The sequence below is a fragment of the Bubalus kerabau genome, chromosome 1 (genome assembly GCF_029407905.1).
Source record: "Bubalus kerabau isolate K-KA32 ecotype Philippines breed swamp buffalo chromosome 1, PCC_UOA_SB_1v2, whole genome shotgun sequence".
NCBI classification, from domain to species: domain Eukaryota; kingdom Metazoa; phylum Chordata; class Mammalia; order Artiodactyla; family Bovidae; genus Bubalus; species Bubalus kerabau.
The window spans coordinates 120874173-120897126 of NC_073624.1; the positions used below are offsets into that span (position 1 = coordinate 120874173).

The 22954-nt window shown below is 42.4% G+C and overlaps 1 protein-coding gene across 1 annotated transcript in view; it reads right to left on the reverse strand.

The window, feature by feature from the left end:
• RAB21 (RAB21, member RAS oncogene family) overlaps window positions 1–16823 on the reverse strand; it is a 34852-nt gene extending 18029 nt beyond the window's left edge. Inside the window, exon 1 of the mRNA XM_055587503.1 lies at window positions 16449–16823. Coding sequence (XP_055443478.1) covers window positions 16449–16598 — 150 coding nt within the window. The 5' untranslated portion in view covers window positions 16599–16823. The remainder of the gene's footprint in view (window positions 1–16448) is intronic.
• Between the last annotated feature and the right edge of the window lie 6131 nt (window positions 16824–22954).

Genomic DNA, 22954 nt, shown 5'->3' on the forward strand with positions numbered 1-22954 from the left:
GTCTTGCTAAGTATACTATAAGGAAAATGCTGAGAAAGGAGTGTAAAGCTAGCCTGGATAAGTCACAGAAGGCTTCAGAAAGAAAGTAATGAGCTCCTATTTATGAGTAGTAAGGGTTTTTCCAGACAGACAGGTGAAACCACTGAAGCCTGAAACATGTAACTCCCCATGCCACAGGAAACAAGGTGGTCTGGTGTATGCCAGAGATGAATCTCTAAAGTTAGGAAAAGATTGAATCAAAAAAACCTGAAACTCCATATCTAAAGGTATGGACTGAACCTTATGGGTCTCAATAAAAGCTGTTTCAAGACTCTAGACAAGGTTTTTGGTTTTTCTTTTTAATGTATATTACAGTCAGGTATATTTGCGGACTGCTGTGTATTGCTTGGAAAAGGCGATGGCACCCCACTCCAGTACTCTTGCATCGAAAATCCCATGGACAGAGGAGCCTGGTGGGCTGCAGTCCATGGGGTCGCACAGAGTTGGACACGGCTGAGCAACTTCACTTTCACTTTTCACTTTCATGCATTGGAGAAGGAAATGGCAACCCACTCCAGTGCTCTTGCCTGGAGACTCCCAGGGACGGAGGAGCCTGGTGGGCTGCCGTCTATGGGGTCGCACAGAGTTGGACACAACTGAAGCGACTTAGCAGCAGCAGCAGCAGCAGCAGCAGTGTATTGCTCTGTATCCCCTTTGTGCATTCACAGTGCACACCAAGAGTCTGCCAAAAGAAAGACTGGCTAATCGTGTTTATACAAGTATTTCCCAAACTCATTTGACTTCTTTTTCCCTAAAGAAACACCTAACTCATCCAAAGAAGTAAATGTTAGGAAATAATACTGTTGACAATGAAGAATCAGTGAAGGGTTTTTAAGTAGTGAGAACATATAAAATCTGTATTTTTAAGAGAATGACTATGATAGGAAGAAAGACAGGACTAGACCTGGAAGACAGGAGGCTATTTTAAAGCTGGAAAGAAAAGCATCAGATCAGATCAGTAGCTCAGTCGTGTCCGACTCTTTGCACCCCATGAATAGCAGCACGCTAGGCCTCCCTGTCCATCACCAACTCCCGGAGTTCACTGAGACTCACGTCCATAGAGTCAGTGATGCCATCCAGCCATCTCATCCTCTGTCGTTCCCTTCTCCTCTTGCCCCCAATCCCTCCCAGCATCAGAGTCTTTTTCAATGAGTCAACTCTTCGCATGAGGTGGCCAAAATACTGGAGTTTCAGCTTAGCATCATTCCTTCCAAAGAAATCCCAGGGCTGATCTCCTTCAGAATGGAGTAGTTGGATCTCCTTGCAGTCCAAGGGATTCTCAAGAGTCTTCTCCAACACCACAGTTCAAAAGCATCAATTCTTCAGCGCTCAGCCTTTTTCACAGTCCAACTCTCACATCCATACATGACTACAGGAAAAACCATAGCCTTGACTAGACGAACCTTTGTTGGCAAAGTAATGTCTCTGCTTTTGAATATGCTATCTAGGTTGGTCATAACTTTCCTTCAAAGGAGTAAGCGTCTTTTAAGTTCATGGCTGCAGTCACCATCTGCAGTGATTTTGGAGCCCAGAAAAAGAAAGTCTGACACTGTTTCCCCACCTATTTCCCCATGAAGTGATGGGACCAGATGCCATGATCTTCGTTTTCTGAATGTTGAGCTTTAAGCCAACTTTTTCACTCTCCTCTTTCACTTTCATCAAGAGGCTTTTGAGTTCCTCTTCACTTTCTGCCGTAAGGGTGGTGTCATCTGCATATCTGAGGTTATTGATATTTCTCCCAGCAATCTTGATTCCAGCTTGTGTTTCTTCCAGTCCAGTGTTTCTCATGATGTACTCTGCATATAAGTTAAATAAACAGGGTGACAATATACAGCCTTGACGTACTCCTTTTCCTATTTAGAACCAGTCTGTTGTTCCATGTCCAGTTCTAACTGTTGCTTCCTGACCTGCATACAAATTTCTCAAGAGGCAGATCAGGTGGTCTGGTATTCCCATCTCTTTCAGAATTTTCCACAGTTTATTGTGATCCACACAGTGAAAGGCTTTGGCACAGTCCATAAAGCAGAAATAGATGTTTTTCTGGAACTCTCTTGCTTTTTCCATGATCCAGCGGACATTGGCAATTTGATCTCTGGTTCCTCTGCCTTTTCTAAAACCAGCTTGAACATCAGGAAGTTCACGGTTCACATATTGCTGAAGCCTGGCTTGGAGAATTTTGAGCATTACTTTACTAGCGTGTGAGATGAGTGCAACTGTGCAGTAGTTTGAGCATTCTTTGGCATTGCCTTTCTTTGGGATTGGAATGAAAACTGACCTTTTCCTGTCCTGTGGCCACTGCTGAGTTTTCCAATTTGCTGGCATATTGAGTGCAGCACTTTCACAGCATCATCTTTCAGGATTTGGAACAGCTCAACTGGAATTCCATCACCTCCACTAGCTTTGTTCGTAATGATGCTTTCTAAGGCCCACTTGACTTCACATTCCAGGATGTCTGGTTCTAGGTCAGTGATCACACCATCGTGATTATCTGGGTCATGAAGATCTTTTTTGTACAGTTCTTTTGTGTATTCTTGCCATCTCTTCTTAATATCTTCTGCTTCTGTTAGGTCCACACCATTTCTGTCCTTTATCGAGCCCATCTTTGCATGAAAGGGCCGAATTAAATGCATGAAGATAGAAGAGGATAAAATCAAGACTAATTGAAGAAGGAATATAATCAGAAACCTGAGTCTGTTGACATGTTTAAAAAAGGAACAAAGAGCCAAGTTCAAAGCTATGCAGGTTATCACATTTAAGTGTATTGATACAAAAGAAAGTGCAGAGATGGAAAGTAAAACAGATAAAAAGGCTAGCTAGGATGAATTATTGATATTACTGAAGGAGAAAGAACCTAGATTTCAGGAAGGACTTTCTACTGTATATATTACCAAGAAAAATTAAAAACTAAGAAAAGGCCACTAGATTGAATGATTAACAAAGGAGTCCAGATACAAAGGAATCACAAACGGCAGAGGTCAAATCCAGGAATGTCTACCTTCAAGATATTTTATTAAATAAAACAAAGGTTATAAAAAAGGGTATAATATTTAATTCAGTGGCAAAACAACAAAGGAAATAACTTAGAAAATGAGAAGACCAAACACGTTATGACAATAAATATGAATGAAGGAATATTTCTCACTCATAGCATAAGGTTAAGAATATCAACTTTGAAGCAGTTCTTTGGATTTGAATCTCAGCTTTGCCACTTATCAGTTGTATAATTTATGTGAACTCAACCATTTGCCCTATTTCACTATCAATGTTATATAAAGATGGAGAAGGCAATGGCACCCCACTCCAGTACTCTTGCCTGGAAAATCCCATGGATGGAGGAGCCTGGTGGGCTGCAGTCCATGGGGTCGCTAAAAGTCGGATACGACTGAGCGACTTCACTTTCACTTTTCACTTTCATGCACTGGAGAAGGAAATGGCAACCCACTCCAGTGTTCTTGCCTGGAGAATCCCAGGGATGGGGGAGCCTGGTGGGCTGCCGTCTATGGGGTCGCACAGAGTCGGACACGACTGAAGTGACTTAGCAGTCGCAGTTATATAAAGAAACTCAAAATCTGACTCCTATACAAATGTTTAATAGATAAGTAAACTTAAATAACTTAAAAGTTTAAGTAAACTTAAACTCTCTTCTTTCAAAGATATTTAAAGTTAAACTGATCTTCCCTCCAAAATTGGCTTTCCATTGTAACATTAGTATTTTGATCGCATTCACCAAGTCACTGAGGTTTAGCATCTCAGGAATATCATCACTGAATATTCTTCCTTCCCTGTCATCCCATATTCCAAAAAAACTGATCAAGTCTTGCCTTCATATTTCCTCTGGAGTTCTATGACCACCAGTCTCATATTAAGTCATAATATAAATACCCTTGATCTCACCTCACCCTCTGGTTCTCTAGTCTACATGCCACATTATCTTCCCCAAACCTCCATGATTAAAAATAAAAACAAGCAAACAAACAAAAACAAAAAGCCCTTACCACACCCACAGCTGAGTTCTCTAATAAGTTATCACTTTACATTAGTATACTTGAACTATATCCTGTTGGCAGCTAATACCATAAAAGCCTTTTGTCAAGAGTTTTGTGGGGATTTCTCAGCAGAGGGGAGTGAATTATAGCTGGGAAAGCTCCATCATTTCCTTTCTACCATTCCTTCTGAAACTTACCATCACTTTCCATGGTGAGTTGAGAGACAGTGCTAAGTCTCTCCTAAGGAACCATGGATGTATAGAACAATTTTATGAAAAGAGTGCTCATTAGAGCATTGATTCTTTAGAAAAAGAAAGAAAGAAAATGGAAAGAAATAACCTGAGTGTCCATCACTAGGCAATTCTTTAAAAAATATACAAATGTAGCCCATCGATATAGTGAGACACTACACAGTCATTTCTACTGCTATAACTAATACCAGCTAACAGTTACTGAATGCTTACCTTTCACCAAGTACTGTGCAATGCACTTTTTACAAAGTCATTCATAAGCTTCTCCTTTATGAAAGTCAGGGAGCCCTATTACAGAAATAAAAATCTCAAACCCTTATCTTTGTATCCAAGGACCTCCACCATTTGTCTACATCTATCTTCCTAGAAAGCTTCCAGTATTCATAAAGTCTATACTATATATTCCCTCCAACTGTTTGTTCATAAAATTCCTCTCTAACTTGGGCCTATTCTTTATTCTCTATCTTAATCTCATCTCTCCAAGACCAGTTCATAGATCTACAATCATCTTCTTTGAATTTTTAAATTGTCTCATACCACCCATACAGCCCACACTGGATTTCTCTATGCAGCAGAACTTTAGGGAACCTAATCTTACAATATACAGCACATACCACCTCATATTTTAAGTTATCTTTTCATGGGTATAAGTATTCTGTTAACTAGATTACATATTTTTATTTATTTAACACTTTCACAGTGCTTACAATGAAATGGGCAGTGTTTTAAATACTTTTCAATATTAATTCACTTCTCATAAAACTCTGTGATTAGATATAGTTATTACCCAAATATTACAGGAGTGGAAACAGAGGCAAAGGAATGTTAAGTATCTTGTTCAAGGTCACTAGCGACAGAGTAGGATTTGCAATCTAGGCCGTCTGGCTACAGACGTGACTCACACTCACTGTGCTGTGGTGCCTCTCAGACTGAGAGGTGAACGCACACTTCTCCACTGAAGGGGGCGGGGGAAGCACAGTGCTGCCCCAGCAGACTTGCAAATGTTGTTCCTGTGGATAAATTCATCTCAGTGTGCCTGCTAGAACTCAATTTACGCAAAAGATATGTTTCGAAAAGTTTCCAAATAATTTTAACTCAAATATCTTGTACACCAGGAAAGCACATTATAACACGGTACTCACTAAATCTTTTCTTTCTGCCTTTATAACAAAAAAACTTAAGTCCTTCTCTATGGAAAGAGTCCTTCTGTAATACAAATCATCTCATTTTATATAAATCCTAAATTCTTAATATTTCATAGATATTTTCTTAAAGAACAAAAATCTTCTGTTTTAAAAACTATTATAGGTGAGAATAAAGCTAAAAGATTTTACATGACATCAAGATAGCAGCAAATAATCAGAAGGTTGAAACCTCTTTTTTCTCTCCCCAACTACCTCTATGAGGCATACTTAATTTGGCCAAGCTACTGAGATACTATTCATGGTCATGTAATACTCTGGGGCAGAGGTTCTTAATTCTGTTACATGGTAATAAAAAGGGGAGGGAGGTATAATCATGGACTGCTTTGAGAATCAGATAAAAGCCACCAACCCACTCAACAGTCAAGAAAACTGCTTATATGCACATATCAAAATATCCAAAAAAATTTTTTTTCCACACATGTTCCTAAGGGATAAAGCCCTGGCAACATCTCAGTCAAAGAATCCCATTGAGAAAGAGAAGGGGAGAGTGGCATAAACAATGTCAAGTCAAAGGTTTCGAGGAATATGGGAAGAAAAAAAATAGTACATACCATGTGCCGCCACACTTCGTCTTTCTCATTTTATCTTTGTATTAATAACAACCCTGTGAAGTAGGCAATTAGCCCTATTTTACAGGTGTGAATCCGAGATTTAAAGAAATAGTGATTCACCCAAGGTCAGACAACTCAGTGAGGTACCACGGTGGGTGGAAGGCTGTCTGACCCCACAGCGCTTTCGCCACTGCACAAAGCTGCCTATTCTAGAACACAAACACGTTCTTAACCTGGCTTCCCTCCACTCGGACTAAGTGCTCCTGGACACCAACTCATCTCCCAAAATACTCTCAGGGTGGCCACAAACGGTGAGAATCGAAGCGATGGTACATTTCTCCCTTTAATCTTCCAAACCCTGAGTTGTATGTGTTTGTGTGTGCGCGTGCACACAGCGTGCTCAGTTGCTCAGTCAGGTCTGACTCTTTGCGACCCCATGGACTGCAGCCTGCCAGGGTCCTCTGTCTACAGAATTATCACCAGCAAGAATACTGGAGCAGGTTGTCATTTCCTACTCCAGGGGCTCTTCCAGACCCAGAGATCAAACCCACCTCTCCTGCACTTTCTGCATCGGCAGGTGGATTCTTTACCAGTGCACCACCTAAAAACCCTGAGTTACAGCATCACTATTTCTTCTAATTCCAAAGATTTCAACTTCCACATTTTAGGTGGATTAAAAGACTTATCAATCTTATGAGACACCTGTCATTCGCACCTGATGCTTATTTACCCAGCACTTTATTTGAAGTCACAGTGGGTATTTTTTTAATCTGTATTTTTTAAAAATGCTTATAGGTGAGATATAATAAGAATAAATTGCATTTGCCAAATGAAAGTCTTTTCATAACTGGTTTCATCCAAGTTTTAATTTTTTTTGTTTTTCTTGGCCAAACCACTTGTTCCTTTGGCAAAACAAAATACCTAATGCAGTAGACAAATACTCAACTGTCTTTATCTAAATTCAATAGACTTTCCAGTTACATTATTTTTGCTACAGTTACTAACATTGTTTCCAGCTTAAGGATTTAAAGTATCTATTGGGAGTTCCCTAGTGGTCCAGGGGTTAAGACTTGGTGCTTTCATTGCCAGGGTCCTTCCCTGATCAGGGACTAAGATTATGCAAACTGGGCTGGGAGGGGCGGGGGTAATCCACTGACTACTTTCAACTGAAGCCACAGGCATGAAAGGGTTCAGTCAGATAACTCATAAAATGAGTCCTCTGTAGCAAGGCAATAAAAATGAGCTACCAGAAAACTAAGATGAATTTCTACAAGGTCAAAATCATGTTACAGCATATAAAGGTAACAAATCAACATGTTATACAACCTAAGTTTATAAAATGCTATATATCAAATACTTTTAGTTTAAAGAAAGAAAGAAAACTAAGCTGGGTGCTTGAATACCTCATTTATCTTTAGCTTCTATAAAGAGGTATTATAATCAGTTTAGAGTCCAAGTAAATACTTGGAAAAGAAGAGTCAAAAAGTCACTTCTAAGGATTAGCTCAAAACATAACAGAAGAAAATAAAAGATATAGAATAGTTGTATGTTAGATGTTCAAAGCAATAATTCCGAAAAACTCTTCTTAAAAAAAAAAAAAAAAAATCCACCCTTCCATAGCCCACATATATCTAGTAAAATACTAAGGGAAAAAGGAAAGATTTCTACTATGGTATTTTATAAAGATATTGTAAACAAAAATTGGCTGAATCTTCTAAGTGGTTTCCAGTACTACCTTAGAAGGTCTTTCAGACATTTGAAACATTAATTTTATAAACAAGGAAATTAAGATTCCTAGCTGAGTGTAACGGAGAAGGCAATGGTAACCCACTCCAGTGTTCTTGCCTGGAGAATCCCAGGGACGGGGGAGCCTGGTGGGCTGCCGTCTATGGGGTCGCACAGAGTCGGACACGACTGAAGTGACTTAGCAGCAACAGCAGCTGAGTATAAAGCTAACTGCTAGAATCTGAATGCCAAGTGTTGCTCTGGAGGCTAAGGTGTATGAATAAAAAAAAGTAGCTGACTTAGCTTAAGAAAAAAACAGTACACCATCACTATACATAGGACCTCAGAAATCTAACCCAAGTCTTTGTTTTCTCACTTGCAAACTCTTAGGATACTGTCTTCCCAGCCAACTTTACAGCACTGCTTTGCTAATCAAATGACAGGCACCTACCCTAGACTTCAGGAGGCAGACAGGTGGAATTCCAGTTAGCGTTCTAAAAGGAAAGATGATGGATGGTTCCGATTATGAAAAATGCTACTTTTTACACAGGAGACTAGTTGAAAGAGGTAAAAGGCATTTAAGTCAGAGTGCACAGTCTTACAATAAGGGGGAAAGGGAGCTTCAGCTGAAGAAAAGGAAGTGACTACCTAAGAGCACAAATATAGAGAGAAACAAAGATAACTGGAATCACACAACCATTTAAGAATAAAGTTAACAGATGGTTAAAATATCTTTCTCATCTTTACTTTCCCCAGCTGGCACAATGTTTGACATGTAACAGGTATGAAATAACAATTCTTGAATTTAACTGCTTAGGTTCAACAATAAATTCCAAAGACAAAGCAGTAAGTCCCTCGATCCAACTGTCTTTCTTGTCTGTGTCAAGTTTAACACAGCCCAAAACAATGAAGGATCCTCTATGACCCACCTCCCAGAATATTGGAAACAAAAGCAAAATTAAACAAATGGGATCTAATTAAAATTAAAAGCTTCTGCACAACAAAAGAAACTATAAGCAAGGTGAAAAGACAGCCTTCAGAATGGGAGAAAATAATAGCAAATGAAGCAACTGACAAACAACTAATCTCAAAAATATATAAGCAACTCCTGCAGCTCAATTCCAGAAAAATAAACGACCCAATCAAAAAATGGGCCAAAGAACTAAACAGACATTTCTCCAAAGAAGACACACAGATGACTAACACACACATGAAAAGATGCTCAACATCACTCATTATCAGAGAAATGCAAATCAAAACCACTATGAGGGACCATTTCACGCTAGTCAAGAATGGCTGCGATCCAAGTCTACAAGCAATGAATACTGGAGAGGGTGTGGAGAAAAGGGAATGTTGGTGTACACTGTTGGTGGGAATGCAAACGAGTACAGCCACTATGGAGACAGTGTGGAGATTCCTTAAAAAACTGGAAATAGAACTGCCATACGACCCAGCAATCCCACTGCTGGGCATACACACTGAGGAAACCAGAAGGGAAAGAGACACGTGTACCCCAATGTTCATCGCAGCACTGTTTATAATAGCCAGGACATGGAAGCAACCTAGATGTCCATCAGCAGACAAATGGATAAGAAAGCTGTGGTACATATACACAATGGAGTATTACTCAGCCATTAAAAAGAATACATTTGAATCAGTTCTAATGAGGTGGATGAAACTGGAACCTACTATACAGAGTGAAGTAAGCCAGAAAGAAAAACACCAATACAGTATACTAACGCATATATATGGAATTTAGAAAGATGGTAACGACAACCCTATATGTGAGACAGCAAAAGACAAATGTATAGAACAGTCTTTTGGACCCCGGGGGTGGGGGGATGATTTGGGACAATTGCATTAAAACATGTATAATATCATATAAGAAACGAATTGTCAGTCCAGGTTCGATGCAGGATACAGGAAGCTTGGGGCTGGTGCACTGGGATGACCCAGAGGGATGGTATGGGGAGGGAGGTGGGAGGGGGGTTCAGGATAGGGAACATGTGTACACCCGTGGCGGTACCACGTTGATGTATGGCAAAACCAATACAATACCGTAAAGTTAAAAAAAATAATAATAATAAAAAATTTTTTTAAAAAAGAAATCACAGAAGGAAGCTTGGGGACTTTATATAAGCCCAAGCTTTCTTGGTAAGCCAGCTAAAGGATCTTGAGTCCTCAGAGAGCTCACCTACAACATTACTTCATAATCATCAGTAACCTAAAGGGGGTCTTTGACCTCTATGCCCAAGCCTTTGACTGTGCGGATTACAATAAATTGTGGAAAATTCTGAAAGAGACAGGAATATCAGACCCCCTGACATGCCTCTTGAGAAACCTATATGCAGGTCAGGAAGGAACAGTTAGAACTGGACATGGAACAACAAACTGGTTCCAAACAGGAAAAGGAGTACGTCAAGGCTGTATGTTGTCACCCTGCTTATTTAACTTATATGCAAAGTACATCATGAGAAACATTTGGCTGGAAGAAGCACAAGCTGGAATCAAGATTGCCGGGAGAAATATCAATAACCTCAGATATGCAGATGACACCACCCTTAGGGCAGAAAGTGAAGAGGAACTCAAAAGCCTCTTGATGAAAGTGAAAGAGGAGAGTGAAAAAGTTGGCTTAAAGCTCAACATTCAGAAAACGAAGATCATGGCATCTGGTCCCATCACTTCATGGGAAATAGATGGGGAAACAGTGGAAACAGTGTCAGACTTTATTTTTTGGGGCTCCAAAATCACTGCAGATGGGGACTGCAGCCATGAAATTAAGAGACGCTTACTCCTTGGAAGGAAAGTTATGACCAACCTAGATAGCATATTAAAAAGCAGAGATATTGCTTTGCCAACAAAGGTCCGTCTAGTCAAGACTATGGTTTTTCCAGTGGTCATGTATGGATGTGAGACCTGGACTGTGAAGAAAGCTGAGCACGGAAGAATTGATGCTTTTGAACTGTGGTGTTGGAGAAGACTCTTGAGAGTCCCTTGGACTGCAAGGAGATCTAACCAGCCCATCCTAAAGAATATCAGTCCTGGGTGTTCACTGGAAGGACTGATGCTGAAGCTGAAACTCCAATACTTTAGGCACCTCATGCGAAGAGCTGACTCACTGGAAAAGACCCTGATGCTGGGAGGGATTGGGGACAGGAGGAGAAGGGGATGACAGAGGACGAGGTGGCTGGATGGCATCACCGACTCGATGCACATGAGTTTGAGTAAACTCCGGGAGTTGGTGATGGACAGGGAGGCCTGGCGTGCAGCGATTCACGGGGTCACAAAGAGTCGGACACAACTGAGCCACTGAACTGAAATGAGGAGGAGGTCTGCAAAAAAGGAACAGTACTATAACACCAAAGCATGGCAAATGTCACAATTTTTAAAAATAAAAAAAGAAGTGACCTTCCAGAAATGTCACAAGCCCAGACAAACTCTGCTGCTGCTGCTGCTAAGTCACTTCAGTCATGTCCGACTGGCTCCCCCATCCCTGGGATTCTCCAGGCAAGAACACTGGAGTGGGTTGCCATTTCCTTCTCTAATGCATGAAAGTGAAAAGTGAAAGTGAAGTTGCTCAGTCGCTCTTAGCGACCCCATGGACTGCAGCCAACCAGGCTCCTCTGTCCATGGGATTTTCCAGGCAAGAGTGCTGGAGTGGGGTGCCACTGCCTTCTCCGAGACAAACTCTAGAATGGATAATAAACAAATACATATGTATGTATAAAAATATAAAAGGGAGCAGTCCCTCAGACTGCATGAGTTCTCAAAATAATTCATGTCAAATTAATCCTATTACCTTTTTGTCTGTGTTACCCTGAAAGAAACCAACAGAAATTAAGCACCATTTATTCATTCCCAGGTGGCACCAGTGGTAAAGAACCTGCCTTCCAATGAAGGAGGCACAACAGACACGGGTTCAATCCATGGGTGGGGAAGATCCCCTGGAGGAGGAAAATGGCAACCCACTCCAGTATTCTCACCTGAAAAATTCCATGGGCAGAAGAGCCTTGTCGGCCACAGTCTATGGGGTCACAAAGAGTCGGACATGACTGAGCAACCAAGCACACACACACAATTCATTCAACAGCTAACATTCATTAAACAAACACTGTGCCAGGAGGTTTACATACTGTGGTTCTCTAACCCATATAAAAATCTTATCATTGAGATTCTCCAACTTCATGGATAAAGAGCTAGCTTACAAACATTAGAATACCCTGCCCAAATCATGATAGCTAAAAGGTAGAAGCCAAACCTTCAAACTAACTTCAAAGTCCTGTCCCTTTTTACCACATCAGATGGTCTCCTACTGCAGGAAAAAAAAAAAGCATCTTGTCTTCTGCAAGCATTTGACAAAGTATCTCATGATATCCCCTACGGGCAAGACTGATGTAGCAAGGGCAAAAAAAAAAAGAGTTGTAATGCTGGAATAGCCATTTTCATTCAAAGTTTCATATCCGCTAGGCAGTAGCCCATAGCAGTCAGTCTTGTTTTCTGTTTCCATCGTCATTAGTATGTATAACACTCCATTAAAGACTGATGCGCAGTCACAAGGAAAGAAGGCTGTGGCCTGTATCTGGTCTGGGAAAAGCCCCACCCTTAAAAGCAGAAACATTACTTTGCCAACAAAGGTCCGTCTAGTCAAGGCTATGGTTTTTCCAGTGGTCATGTATGGATGTGAGAGTTGCACTGTGAAGAAAGCTGAGCACCGAAGAATTGATGCTTTTGAACTGCGGTGTTGGAGAATACTCTTGAGAGTCCTTTGGACTGCAAGGTGATCCAACCAGCCCATCCTAAAGGAGATCAGTCCTGGGTGTTCATTGGAGGACCAATGCTGAAACTGAAACTCCAATACTTTGGGCACCTCATGAGAAGAGCTGACTCACTGGAAAGGGCCCTGATGCTGGAAGGGATTGGGGACAGGAGGAGAAGGGGACGACAGAGGATAAGATGGCTGGATGGCATCACCGACTCGATGCACATGAGTTGGAGTGAACTCCGGGAGTTGGTGATGGACAGGGAGGCCTGGCGTGCTGCTATTCATGGGGTCACAAAGAGTCGGACAAGACTGAGCGATTGAACTGAACTAGACTTCGAGTCTAAAGAGAAACCAACCTCTGGCCCTGTGTCACCAGATTATAGAGACTTGTGAAGGGCTTTGTGCTTGGCCCCAGCTCACCCTTTTCTTTCAGAGTCTATTAATGACTGATGAGAACACTGAAGACAGTCTTACCAAATCTTCAGGTAAAAAGTTAAAATAGGTGCCTAATACAGCTGTAGAGATCATGCTTTATTTTTATGGGCATGGCCAGGACCCAATCTAGTGCCTGACTCACAGTAGCTCCATCAATGTTTCTTGAGCTACAGAATCAAAATTCAAAAGCATATTAACAGGCATTAAGCACTGGAGCAAACCTATCAAAGCCGACTTTAATGGGTCAAATACATTGGGGGTTGGCAAGGAAGGCAACTACACAATGAAAGTAAAATCAAGTTGAAGGACGTAGTCTTCCTTCCTCACTCTCTCCCTGTATCTCTCTTCCTTCCTTTCAGCAAACAAAACTAAGAGAGCATGCCCAATATTAATCAATGTGGCAACCCAAAAACTCACAGGATCTTTTCGACTTCAGAGTTAGAAAAGGATTCTCCACAGGGGAGGTGATAGCCTGTACGTCTTTGCACAGTTCAAACCACACTAAGAGTCATTTCTACAGCTCAAGCTATCAAATTTTAAGAAAAGAAGGCAATAATTAAATACCAAGTATCCAGAAGAGATGTCAAAATAATGATATGACTTAGAACAATGTTACAGGAGATCTACTAAAAGGAACCAGAACTGTTTACCAAGAGAAGACAAAACTCAAGGGGATAAAAAAAAAAAAAAAAAAAAAAAAACCTCAAGGGGATGTACAGCCATCTTCAACTATCAGAAGGGATGCCACGTGATTCAGATTCAGATGCCATGTGATTCAGATTCAGAGAGCAGGGAAACAGATTTTGTCTCTAGACGTGGAAAAACAAACTGGAAAGTAATCTGTCCAAAAATGAAACAAGCTATCTCAGGATACATTGTTTTCCACCTTCTTTATCAGTTCATCTCACGTCCAAGATGTTCAGACTAAAGTAGACAATTACTTGACTGAAATTTTAAACTAAAGACTGAAATAGTAAACCTTGAACGATCTTAGGTTCCTTTTAGTCTTTAAAATAGGAATGTTTAAGAGTGTACTTTGCAAGCAAAACACAAAGTATTTTATTGTGCAACCCCATAGATGGCAGCCCACCAGGCCCCGCCATTCCTGGGATTCTCCAGGCAAGAACACTGGAGTGGGTTGCCATTTCCTTCTCTAATGCATTAAAGTGAAAAGTGAAAGTGAAGTCACTCAGTCGTGTCTGACTCTTGGCGACCCCATGGACTGCAGCCCACCAGGCTCCTCCATCCATGGGATTTTCCAGACAAGAGTACTGGAGTGGGTCCCCATTGCCTTCTCCAAGTAGTACGTAGTTCTTTTTGCTAAGTAAAAAGGGAAATTCTTTCTCTCACATCTTATGATGCATTAGTTCCTCTCCATTTGGAATGAAAGGCGTACAAGACTCTCTAAGAGTCTCACTGAAATAAAATTTCTCCAAAAAGATTGTTTAAAAAGATGAAATGAACTGATATCCAAGAGAAGGAGATTGTATATAAAATGTTGGTACACAGCAAAAGCCTCAATTCTAGAACATAATCCAGATAACGTTTGTGATAAGAGTTATATGCTATGCTTTTGATACTAGAGATCTATGTAGATTGCAGAGGTTTCCTCTCAGATATTTAAAAATCTTTACCCAGCTAAAAGCTTTGAGGATATTTTTGGAATGTATAATGTAAATGTAATTTTTAGGCTGAAGGGCTAAATTATCTTTTATAAAAATTAAGAGCTCAATTAAAATGGTCTTCTCTTTTCTCTAAGATCTGTAGCACAAAAGAAATCACTAAGGGGTGGTTTACCAACATCCAGAAACAGTGCTCCAAAATTTTAAATCTAAACTGGATTCAAATTTCAGCTTGAGAACCAAGACTTGTAGCAATATGATGACCAAGAAGTTACTCAACTTAACCATGCCTGTTTCAGCATGTGTAAAATGAGGCTAATAAAACTATCCACCTCACAAACAGGCTGTGATAAGAATAGAAGAAAAGTAAAATACTCAGCACGGTAAGAACTCACTAAATGTTAGCTATTATTATTATTACTTTACCTTAATAAATCTTTAAATTTCCAACTGATCACAGGTATTTACCCTACAAATTTCCTTTATCTCTCTAGTAACACTCAACCATAATTATTAAAATTGTGTTAAGTGATCTTGTACAAAAATGCAAGGGAAAAAAAAAAAAGAACCACCCAGGTTCCTGACATTCACTTTTTCAGGTCTTATGCTTTATAAAGAAGTAAAAATAGAGGAGTAAAAATAGAACATGGAATCAGAGCATCTTTGTAAATTCTAGACTCAGTAGTTTAATAATAGCATCAAATATCTAGTATCACAACAATTAAAAAACTGCATTCTATCAAATAGTGTCCATGGACTTACACACTACACAATCACTAATTAAGATCTATTGTGGGATAGTAATAATAAAGATGGAGAGCTTACACTGGGCCAGGTCCTAACGTGCGTTTATGTATATTTGTCCTGACAACCGTATGAACTATATACTATTATTATGGCCATTTTAACAAATCGAGAAACCAAGGCACAGATAGGTTAATTAACTTGCCCCAAATCACACAGCTAGTTAAACGAACAGAGGTGCACACAATCAGGATCAAAAGTCCACTAGACTTGACTGCCTCTGATGAAACTGATCAGGGGGGACTCGTTGCGTATTTTTGTTCTAACACGTGCAAACTGATTTCACGCCCAATTAATGATTACATTTTAACACTTTTCTGACTAACAATCATGTATCTGCAAATGAAAACTGGCCCTACATTTACAAGCAAAGAAAATAAATAGCAGCAGTAAAGCTGTTAGCTTGAGGACCAATTGTTGGCCAGTATTCATATAACGTTTCCATATAAATATGGGTCGACCTGCATCGGTGAATGTAAGTGACCCACAAGTCAGACCCACGCAGGCTGCAATGGAACTGCGTAACCCTCACCAGCAAGCGGTCATTTCAAAATCCCTCCAGAAAGAAAAGACTTGCCAATCGGCACTTTGTTCGAAGACAGGACAAAATGGAAGTTGCACAAACACTTAGTCATCAGTAAGTGCTGAAGTTACACATCACCTAGTTAGCAAAATCAAACCGGCAGCTAAGTTCCTAATTCCGAAAGAAAGAAAAAGGGCTGACGCTCGGTTGACTGACTGCAGGGTGAAGGCACCTTGCGCCCAAGCGGAAGCGAGTCAGAGAGGAAAAACTAGCCCCCCGACGGGGACCCACCACATGCGAAGGCACTCTGGGGACCCCGGGGACTTTTCAGGGCCCTTCCACTTCTTTCCCGAGGGCCTGTCCCATCTCCGGGCTGCCCCGACGACGTGTGTCCCCAGGGCCAGACCGCAAAGGCAATGCGCAGGCGGAGGGGACAGGCCTGGGATCTGGACGCCCAGACCCAAGGACCGCGGTAGCAAAGTCCCCTGAGGCGCGGAGGCGCAGGGGCCCCGAGGCGCCGCCCCCCCGCCCCCCGCGGCCCGCACCTGCAGGGTGGTGATGTGCTTGTCGTTGAACTTGTTCTCGCAGTAGCGCAGCACCAACGACGTCTTCCCCACGCAGCCTTCCCCGAGCAACACCACCTTGAACGAGTAGGTTCGGCCCGCCGCCGCCCCGCCGCCGCCGGCCGCAGCCATCCCGTCGCGTCCTCGCCGCGCCGAGCTCCCCACAGCCGCCGCGGCACCTTCACAGCCGCGGCCCGCTCAGCCCCTCCGCACCGGCACCCCCCGCCCCGGACGCCGACCCCACTGCGCCTCCGGGAGAGGCCTGGAAGCGCCGAGGGGAAAGCCCGAGAGTGCAGGGCCCCGGGCACCACGTCAGGAACCTGGGAAGAGGCGAGCAGCGCCCGCTCTCCGCCTCCCTCTAATGGCGTCTCCTTCCTCCTACGTCACACGTCGGGTCACGTGACGGACGCGGCGGGGGCGGCCCCTGGGACACGGCCCCGGAGCGCGCCTGGGCGTGGGCGGAGCCTGCGGGCCCGACCCCGGGCCCGAGCGAGACCCCCCCTGGGCCAGCTCCAGCGTTGCTCGATTGTCTGCGGGCCGCCACATCTCTGCAGCTGGTGGGAGCTTGCGTACAACGAGGAATGAGGAATTTGAGGCGAGCCCAGCTCAGGTGGAATGTTCAAGTACACAGTGTTCTCGTTCTTGCCCAGGGAATGTTCACGAGGCTAATGACCTCTCCCTTCCGGAGGTCCCGGTAAAACGATTTTGCCAAGGTGCCCGCTCAGTATCTTGACAGTCTTTCTCTTTGGGGTCCCAAATCCTAACTATTGAATTTCTTTCAGTTCTCCAGACCACCTGGACTCCTCCTTAAATTTCAGTGTCTCACCTTAAACCAGAAGGTTTCCCGGACCACCCCATCTTTTTCCCTGTCATTTCATCTCTCTCCCCACCGGTGTATCTTCTCTAGCCCAGCTTACCATACTTCGTGGAAATTACCATGTTCAATATTTGTTTTTCCTTATTAGGCTGTAGACTTCTTAAAGGCAAGAACTGTGCGAGACTTGCCCACCCTTGAGTTTCTGACCTCAGGTGCCAGACACATTACTAGTATTCTATAAATATTTGGGAAGGAATGAATAAATGGTACTTCTCAGGCCGTTATGCCTTGGTTTCCCATTTTTTCCTGTCTTTCATGAAGCTTTTTCCATCATGAAACTTTTGACATTCCATGTTGACCCCGCCTTGACAAACCTGTCTGATTTGATGATTTCCTCGTGTGCCTCCCCTTTCTTTCATGAAATAAATTCTTCCGAGATACCATACCAGTGTTTCTAAAAGTTTGCAACCAGAAACCTGATGTCATCAAACATTCTTTTTCATGAGATTCCTCTTCCACTTCAAACTAGATAGTCCATTCAATGATTCAACAAATATTTGAAGGTGCCCACCATATGCAAGCAGATCCAGCCAGTCTATTCTGAAGGAGATCAGCCCTGGGTGTTCTTTGGAAGGAATGATGCTAAAGCTGAAACTCCAATACTTTGGCCACCTCATGCGAAGAGTTGACTCATTGGAAAAGACTCTGATGCTGGGAGGGATTGGGGGCAGGAGGAAAAGGGGACGACAGAGGATGAGATGGCTGGATAGCATCACCGACTCGATGGACGTGAGTTTGAGTGAACTCCGGGAAATGGTGATGGACAGGGAGGCCTGGCGTGCTGCGATTCATGGGGTCTGCAGGGAGTCGGACACGACTGAGTGACTGAACTGAACTGAACTGAACCATATGCCAGGCACTGTGCTGAATAAGATACAATGCCTTGTCATTAAGACTTACTGTTTAGCAGGAAAAACAGAAACGGTCATTATTCAATTGAATGATTTCATCTTTATAAAGCAGTTCTGAGTATTTGCAAATGTATATGGGGACCCAGGGGCTTTCCAGGTGGCGCTAGTGGTAAAGAAACTGCCTGCCAATGCGGGAGAGGCTAGAGATGCCGGTTCGATCCCTGGGTGGGGAAGATCCCCTGGAGTAGGAACTGGCACCCCACTCCAGTATTCTTGCCTGGAAAATTCCATGGGCAGAGGAGCCTGGCGGGCTGCAAAGAGTTGGACGCGACTGAGCACAGCACGAATGATGGGGACCCAACTGATTTAGCCTACTAGGGAAAGCTGCTGCCGTTGGAAAGGTGTAATCTGGGTTAAGAAGGGAGGAGAGCTCTGCAAGCAGAGAGAATAGCATGACCTACAGCCTTGAGGTAGAGATGAAAAACAAGTAAGATAAGAATGCAGAGAACTTCAGATGAGACTAGCACGGAAGCCAGGAATTAATACTGAAAGGACCTTTCAGCAAATGAAGGGTTTTAATTAAAGAGGCTTATATAATCAGATTTGACATTTAAAGGATCTCTCTGGCTATAATTTGAAAAATGGATTGGAGAAAGATAATACTCCTTCTATTTAGAATCAGCCATTAAAGAAACCTTATGTTTTTATAAAATATCCTCATCCTTGCCTCTAAGGCTGTATTCTCTACTTCACTCCACATTCCTGCTCTCAGAGTCTTTGGATATTCATGAGTTGTTCCAGAATTTGGAAGAGACTTCATTTTGAAGGGACCCATTCCATTCTCCATTCTGAATTTTTAATATTGAATTGAAATTTAGCTCTCACTGCCTACAATAAATTGTCCCTCATTCAACCTACACAACATGTATCTAATCTCTATTCTCTGTGAAACATCTTTATATTAATACATGTGAAAGAAGCTATATGATCTTCCTTTAAGCCTTCTCTTTTCAGTATAGCCAATCATTTCAACCACTGTTCAAATAATATGGATCCTAGATCATTTAATAGCTTAATCATCTTGGAATCTAAACGCAGTAGTATTCATCACTGAAAAACAATGAAAACTTTATTGTGTCTAAAATTAAAATAATTTTCCAGTCTTAGCTTACAGTGGGGTTTAAGGAATGTTCACAGATTTCAATAAGTCAGTTTGGCACAATTTTGAGCACAGAGTAGGGAAATATAGATGTAAATTGTGGCAGGTTGGTCATGGCCCTTCAGAGATATCAGGTTTGAATACCTTGTGCCTGGAAATGTTACCTTTTTGGACAACAGATATTGTGCTGCAAATGTAATCCAGTAAGACATGGATTACATGTTTACATGTAATCCTCATCAAGTTTACAGTCTAATGGAACCACAAATAACTGAAACAGTTACAGTAAACTTTGGTAAGTGCTCTATAGGACATGTACATGGAGCTATGGAACCGTAGGAACATCAACTAACCCAGCTGTTCCACAAGATAAGTCAGATCAAATGGGCACATCCTTTATCCTCAATTTTATTAATATTTCGGTAGGTTTGACTCAGCTGGCCACTCTGTTTTTTGTGGCATTTGTGCCCCCTGTGTCTTCCAGGCTATCACAGTCTTCCAGTCTCCCCCTACTTTATTAGCCACATCTTTTCTATCCTTTTGCTTGCTTCTCCACCTATGCACGAGGGCATGCTCTGTCACTTCAGTGTGGCCGACTCTCTGTGCCAGTCTCTAAATGTTAGTGGGCTTCCAGACTCAGTTCTCTCCAATAAAACCCTCTCTCTAGTGACCTCACCCAGTCCTTTGGCTTGAAATATCTACTACATATTCATTACTCTTCCATGTACATCTATCACTCCTGATCACTCCCTTGTGTGCTTGACATGTATATAGGCAACTCCCATTTAACATCATCACTCAAATGTCAAATAGACATATCAAACACCATATGTTTAAAATAGATCCCTTAATTTCTCTCCAAAAGTTGTTTCTTCCCTGGTTTTTCCTGTCTTGGTAAATAATTTTATTATGCATCTATTTACTACAGCTAAAAGCTAGCTAATATCTTTCTGTTTTCTCTTAATCTTCACATCCATCCACTATAGCTCAAAAAACAGATTTTTTGCTTCTTTTTTTTTAATTGGAGGATAATTTCTTTATAATGTTGTATTGGTTTCTGCCATTCAACAACATGAATCAGCCTATATGTATATAGGCTTCCTCTAGAGCCTCCCTCCCCATCCCATCCCTCTAGGTCATCACAGAGCATCTGGCTTGGCTCCCTGTATGAAACAGATCTTGCATTCATCAATTCTCCATGTCTACCACCCTAGTGAAACCAACAATCAACTTTTTTTGTGTGTATGTGACTACTACAATAGCCCTCTAACATGTCTCCCTGCTTCTTGTTGTTGTTTAGTGTGTTTGACCTCATGGACTATAGCACACCAGCCTCCTCTGTCCATGTGATTTCCCAAGCAGGAATACTGGAGCGGGTTGACATTTCCTTCTCCAGGGGATCTTCCCACCATTGGGATCGAACCCTCAGCTCCTGCGTTGGCAGGTGGTTTCTTTACCACTGAGCCACCAAAGAAGCCCCTCCCTGCCTCTGCTTTTTGCCCTGTTACCCACCGCAATATATTCTTCAAGCAGCTGCCAGAGTAATTTAAAAAATAAACTCAGACTTCCCTAGTGGCACAGTGGATAAGAGTCCGCCTGACAATTCAGGGGACAAGGGTTCAGTGCCTGGTCTGGGAAGACTCCATAGGCCTGTGCAACTAAGCCTGTGTGCCACACTACAGAGTCTGTGCTCTAGAGCCCACGTGCTGCAACTACTAAACCCCGTGCCCTTATAGCCCATGCTCCACAAGAGAAGCCACTGCGATGAGAAGTCCTCATACTGCAACTAGCGTGTAGCCCCACTTGCCACAACTGGAGAGAGCCTGCGTGCAGCAATAGAGACCCAGTGCAGCAAAAATAAGTACACAAAAATAAAAACTGCCCTTGACCAAAAAATAAAACTTACAAAACTTAAAAATAAACAGACTCAAATTCTTTACCATGACCTATAAAGTCCCCACGTGATCAGGATGTTGCCTGACTTTCCACCCTCATCTCATACCATCTTCTCTTCCTATCATTATGGTAGGAGGGTCTCACGTGCTTCCATTCTGATCTTCTTACAGGCCTAGTCCTCATCTGCCTCCATGTTCTTGTTTGGAGCAGAGAAAGATTTATTGCAGGGGTGAGCAAGGAGAATGGTTGGCTCATGCTCAAAACCCCCCAAACTCCCCACTGGTTTTCAGGGAAGTGTTTATAGGCAAATTTGGGGTAAGAGCTGCAGGATGTGTGACTTTCTTCTGATTGGTTGACGAGGTAACAGGGCACTACTCTAGGAATCTTGTCCTAAGCCGAAAGTTGCCATCCTCCACCTGGGTGGGAGCCTTAGTTCCTGGTTCTTTACCAGTAGCGCCACCTGGGAGGCACTTAGTTCTGGCAGAAGAACTCAGAGATATTATATACATGCACGTCACCCCACTCCATTACTCTTGCCTGGAAAATCCCTTGGACGGAGGAGCCTGGTAGGCTGCAGTCCATGGGGTCGCTAAGAGTCGGACACGACTGAGTAACTTCACTTTCCCTTTTCACTTTCATGCATTGGAAAAGGAAATGGCAACCCACTCCAGTGTTCTTGCCTGGAGAATCCCAGGGACGGGGGAGCCTGGTGGGCTGCCGTCTATGGGGTTCGCACAGAGTCAGACACGACTGAAGTGACCTAGCAGCATATATGTGTGTGTGTGTGTGTGTGTGTGTGTGTGTACCTTGATGAGGAACCAGGACCCTGATCATCCTGCATTTTTTTTTTTGGTTGACTGCTTCTTTTTTGCTTCTGTGTTCCCACACTTCTCTGATCAGTAACTGTGTGAATCTGCTTTGGAACTCAAGGAAGTTCTAGGAGGCTGAAGCCTTTTTTCCTGCAAACAAGAAACAGGGGACACAGAAAGGATTTGTACCCAAGAGGACCACACTGCTCAGCTTCAGTACTTTTGTCACACTCCTAACATTTATTTGTGTCCATGTTTATAAGCTCCCTGAGAACAGATACCTTGATGATTGGCACACCACTGAGTCTCTAGGGCCTAGCACTGTGCCCAGGACATAACAGTCACTCAATAAACATTCGCTGCATGAATTGAGGTAGGATAAAGTTGTGATACTTTGTGGGTATTTCCCCCTAGTATTTCCATGAGCCATGAGGCATCCTATGTACCAAGGAAAGATAGGGAGAGCAGAACATAGTACAACAAAGATTTTAATTTTAAAAACCATTTATTTATTTGATTATTTTTGGCTGTGTTGAGTCTTCATTGCTGCATGCAGGCGTTCTCTAGTTGCGGTGGGTGGGGGCTACTCTTCTTTGTGGTGTGAGGGCTTCTCATTGTAGTGGCCTCTCTGGCTGTAAAGCATAGGTGTGTGTGCCCTGCATTACGGGTGGATTTTTATCTACCATATAATCAGGGAAGACTGATTTTCATTTTTAGATTTTGATTTTCAGAAGACTAAGCCACTGTTATATAAAGAGGTTTTTTTTAGTAGAATCAACTAGAATAACTGCTTGCGTTTGTTGCTCAGTTGTGTTCAACTATGTGTAACCCCATGGATTCCAGCCCACCAGCTCCTCTGTCCATGGGGATTGTCCAGGCAAGAATACTGGAATGGG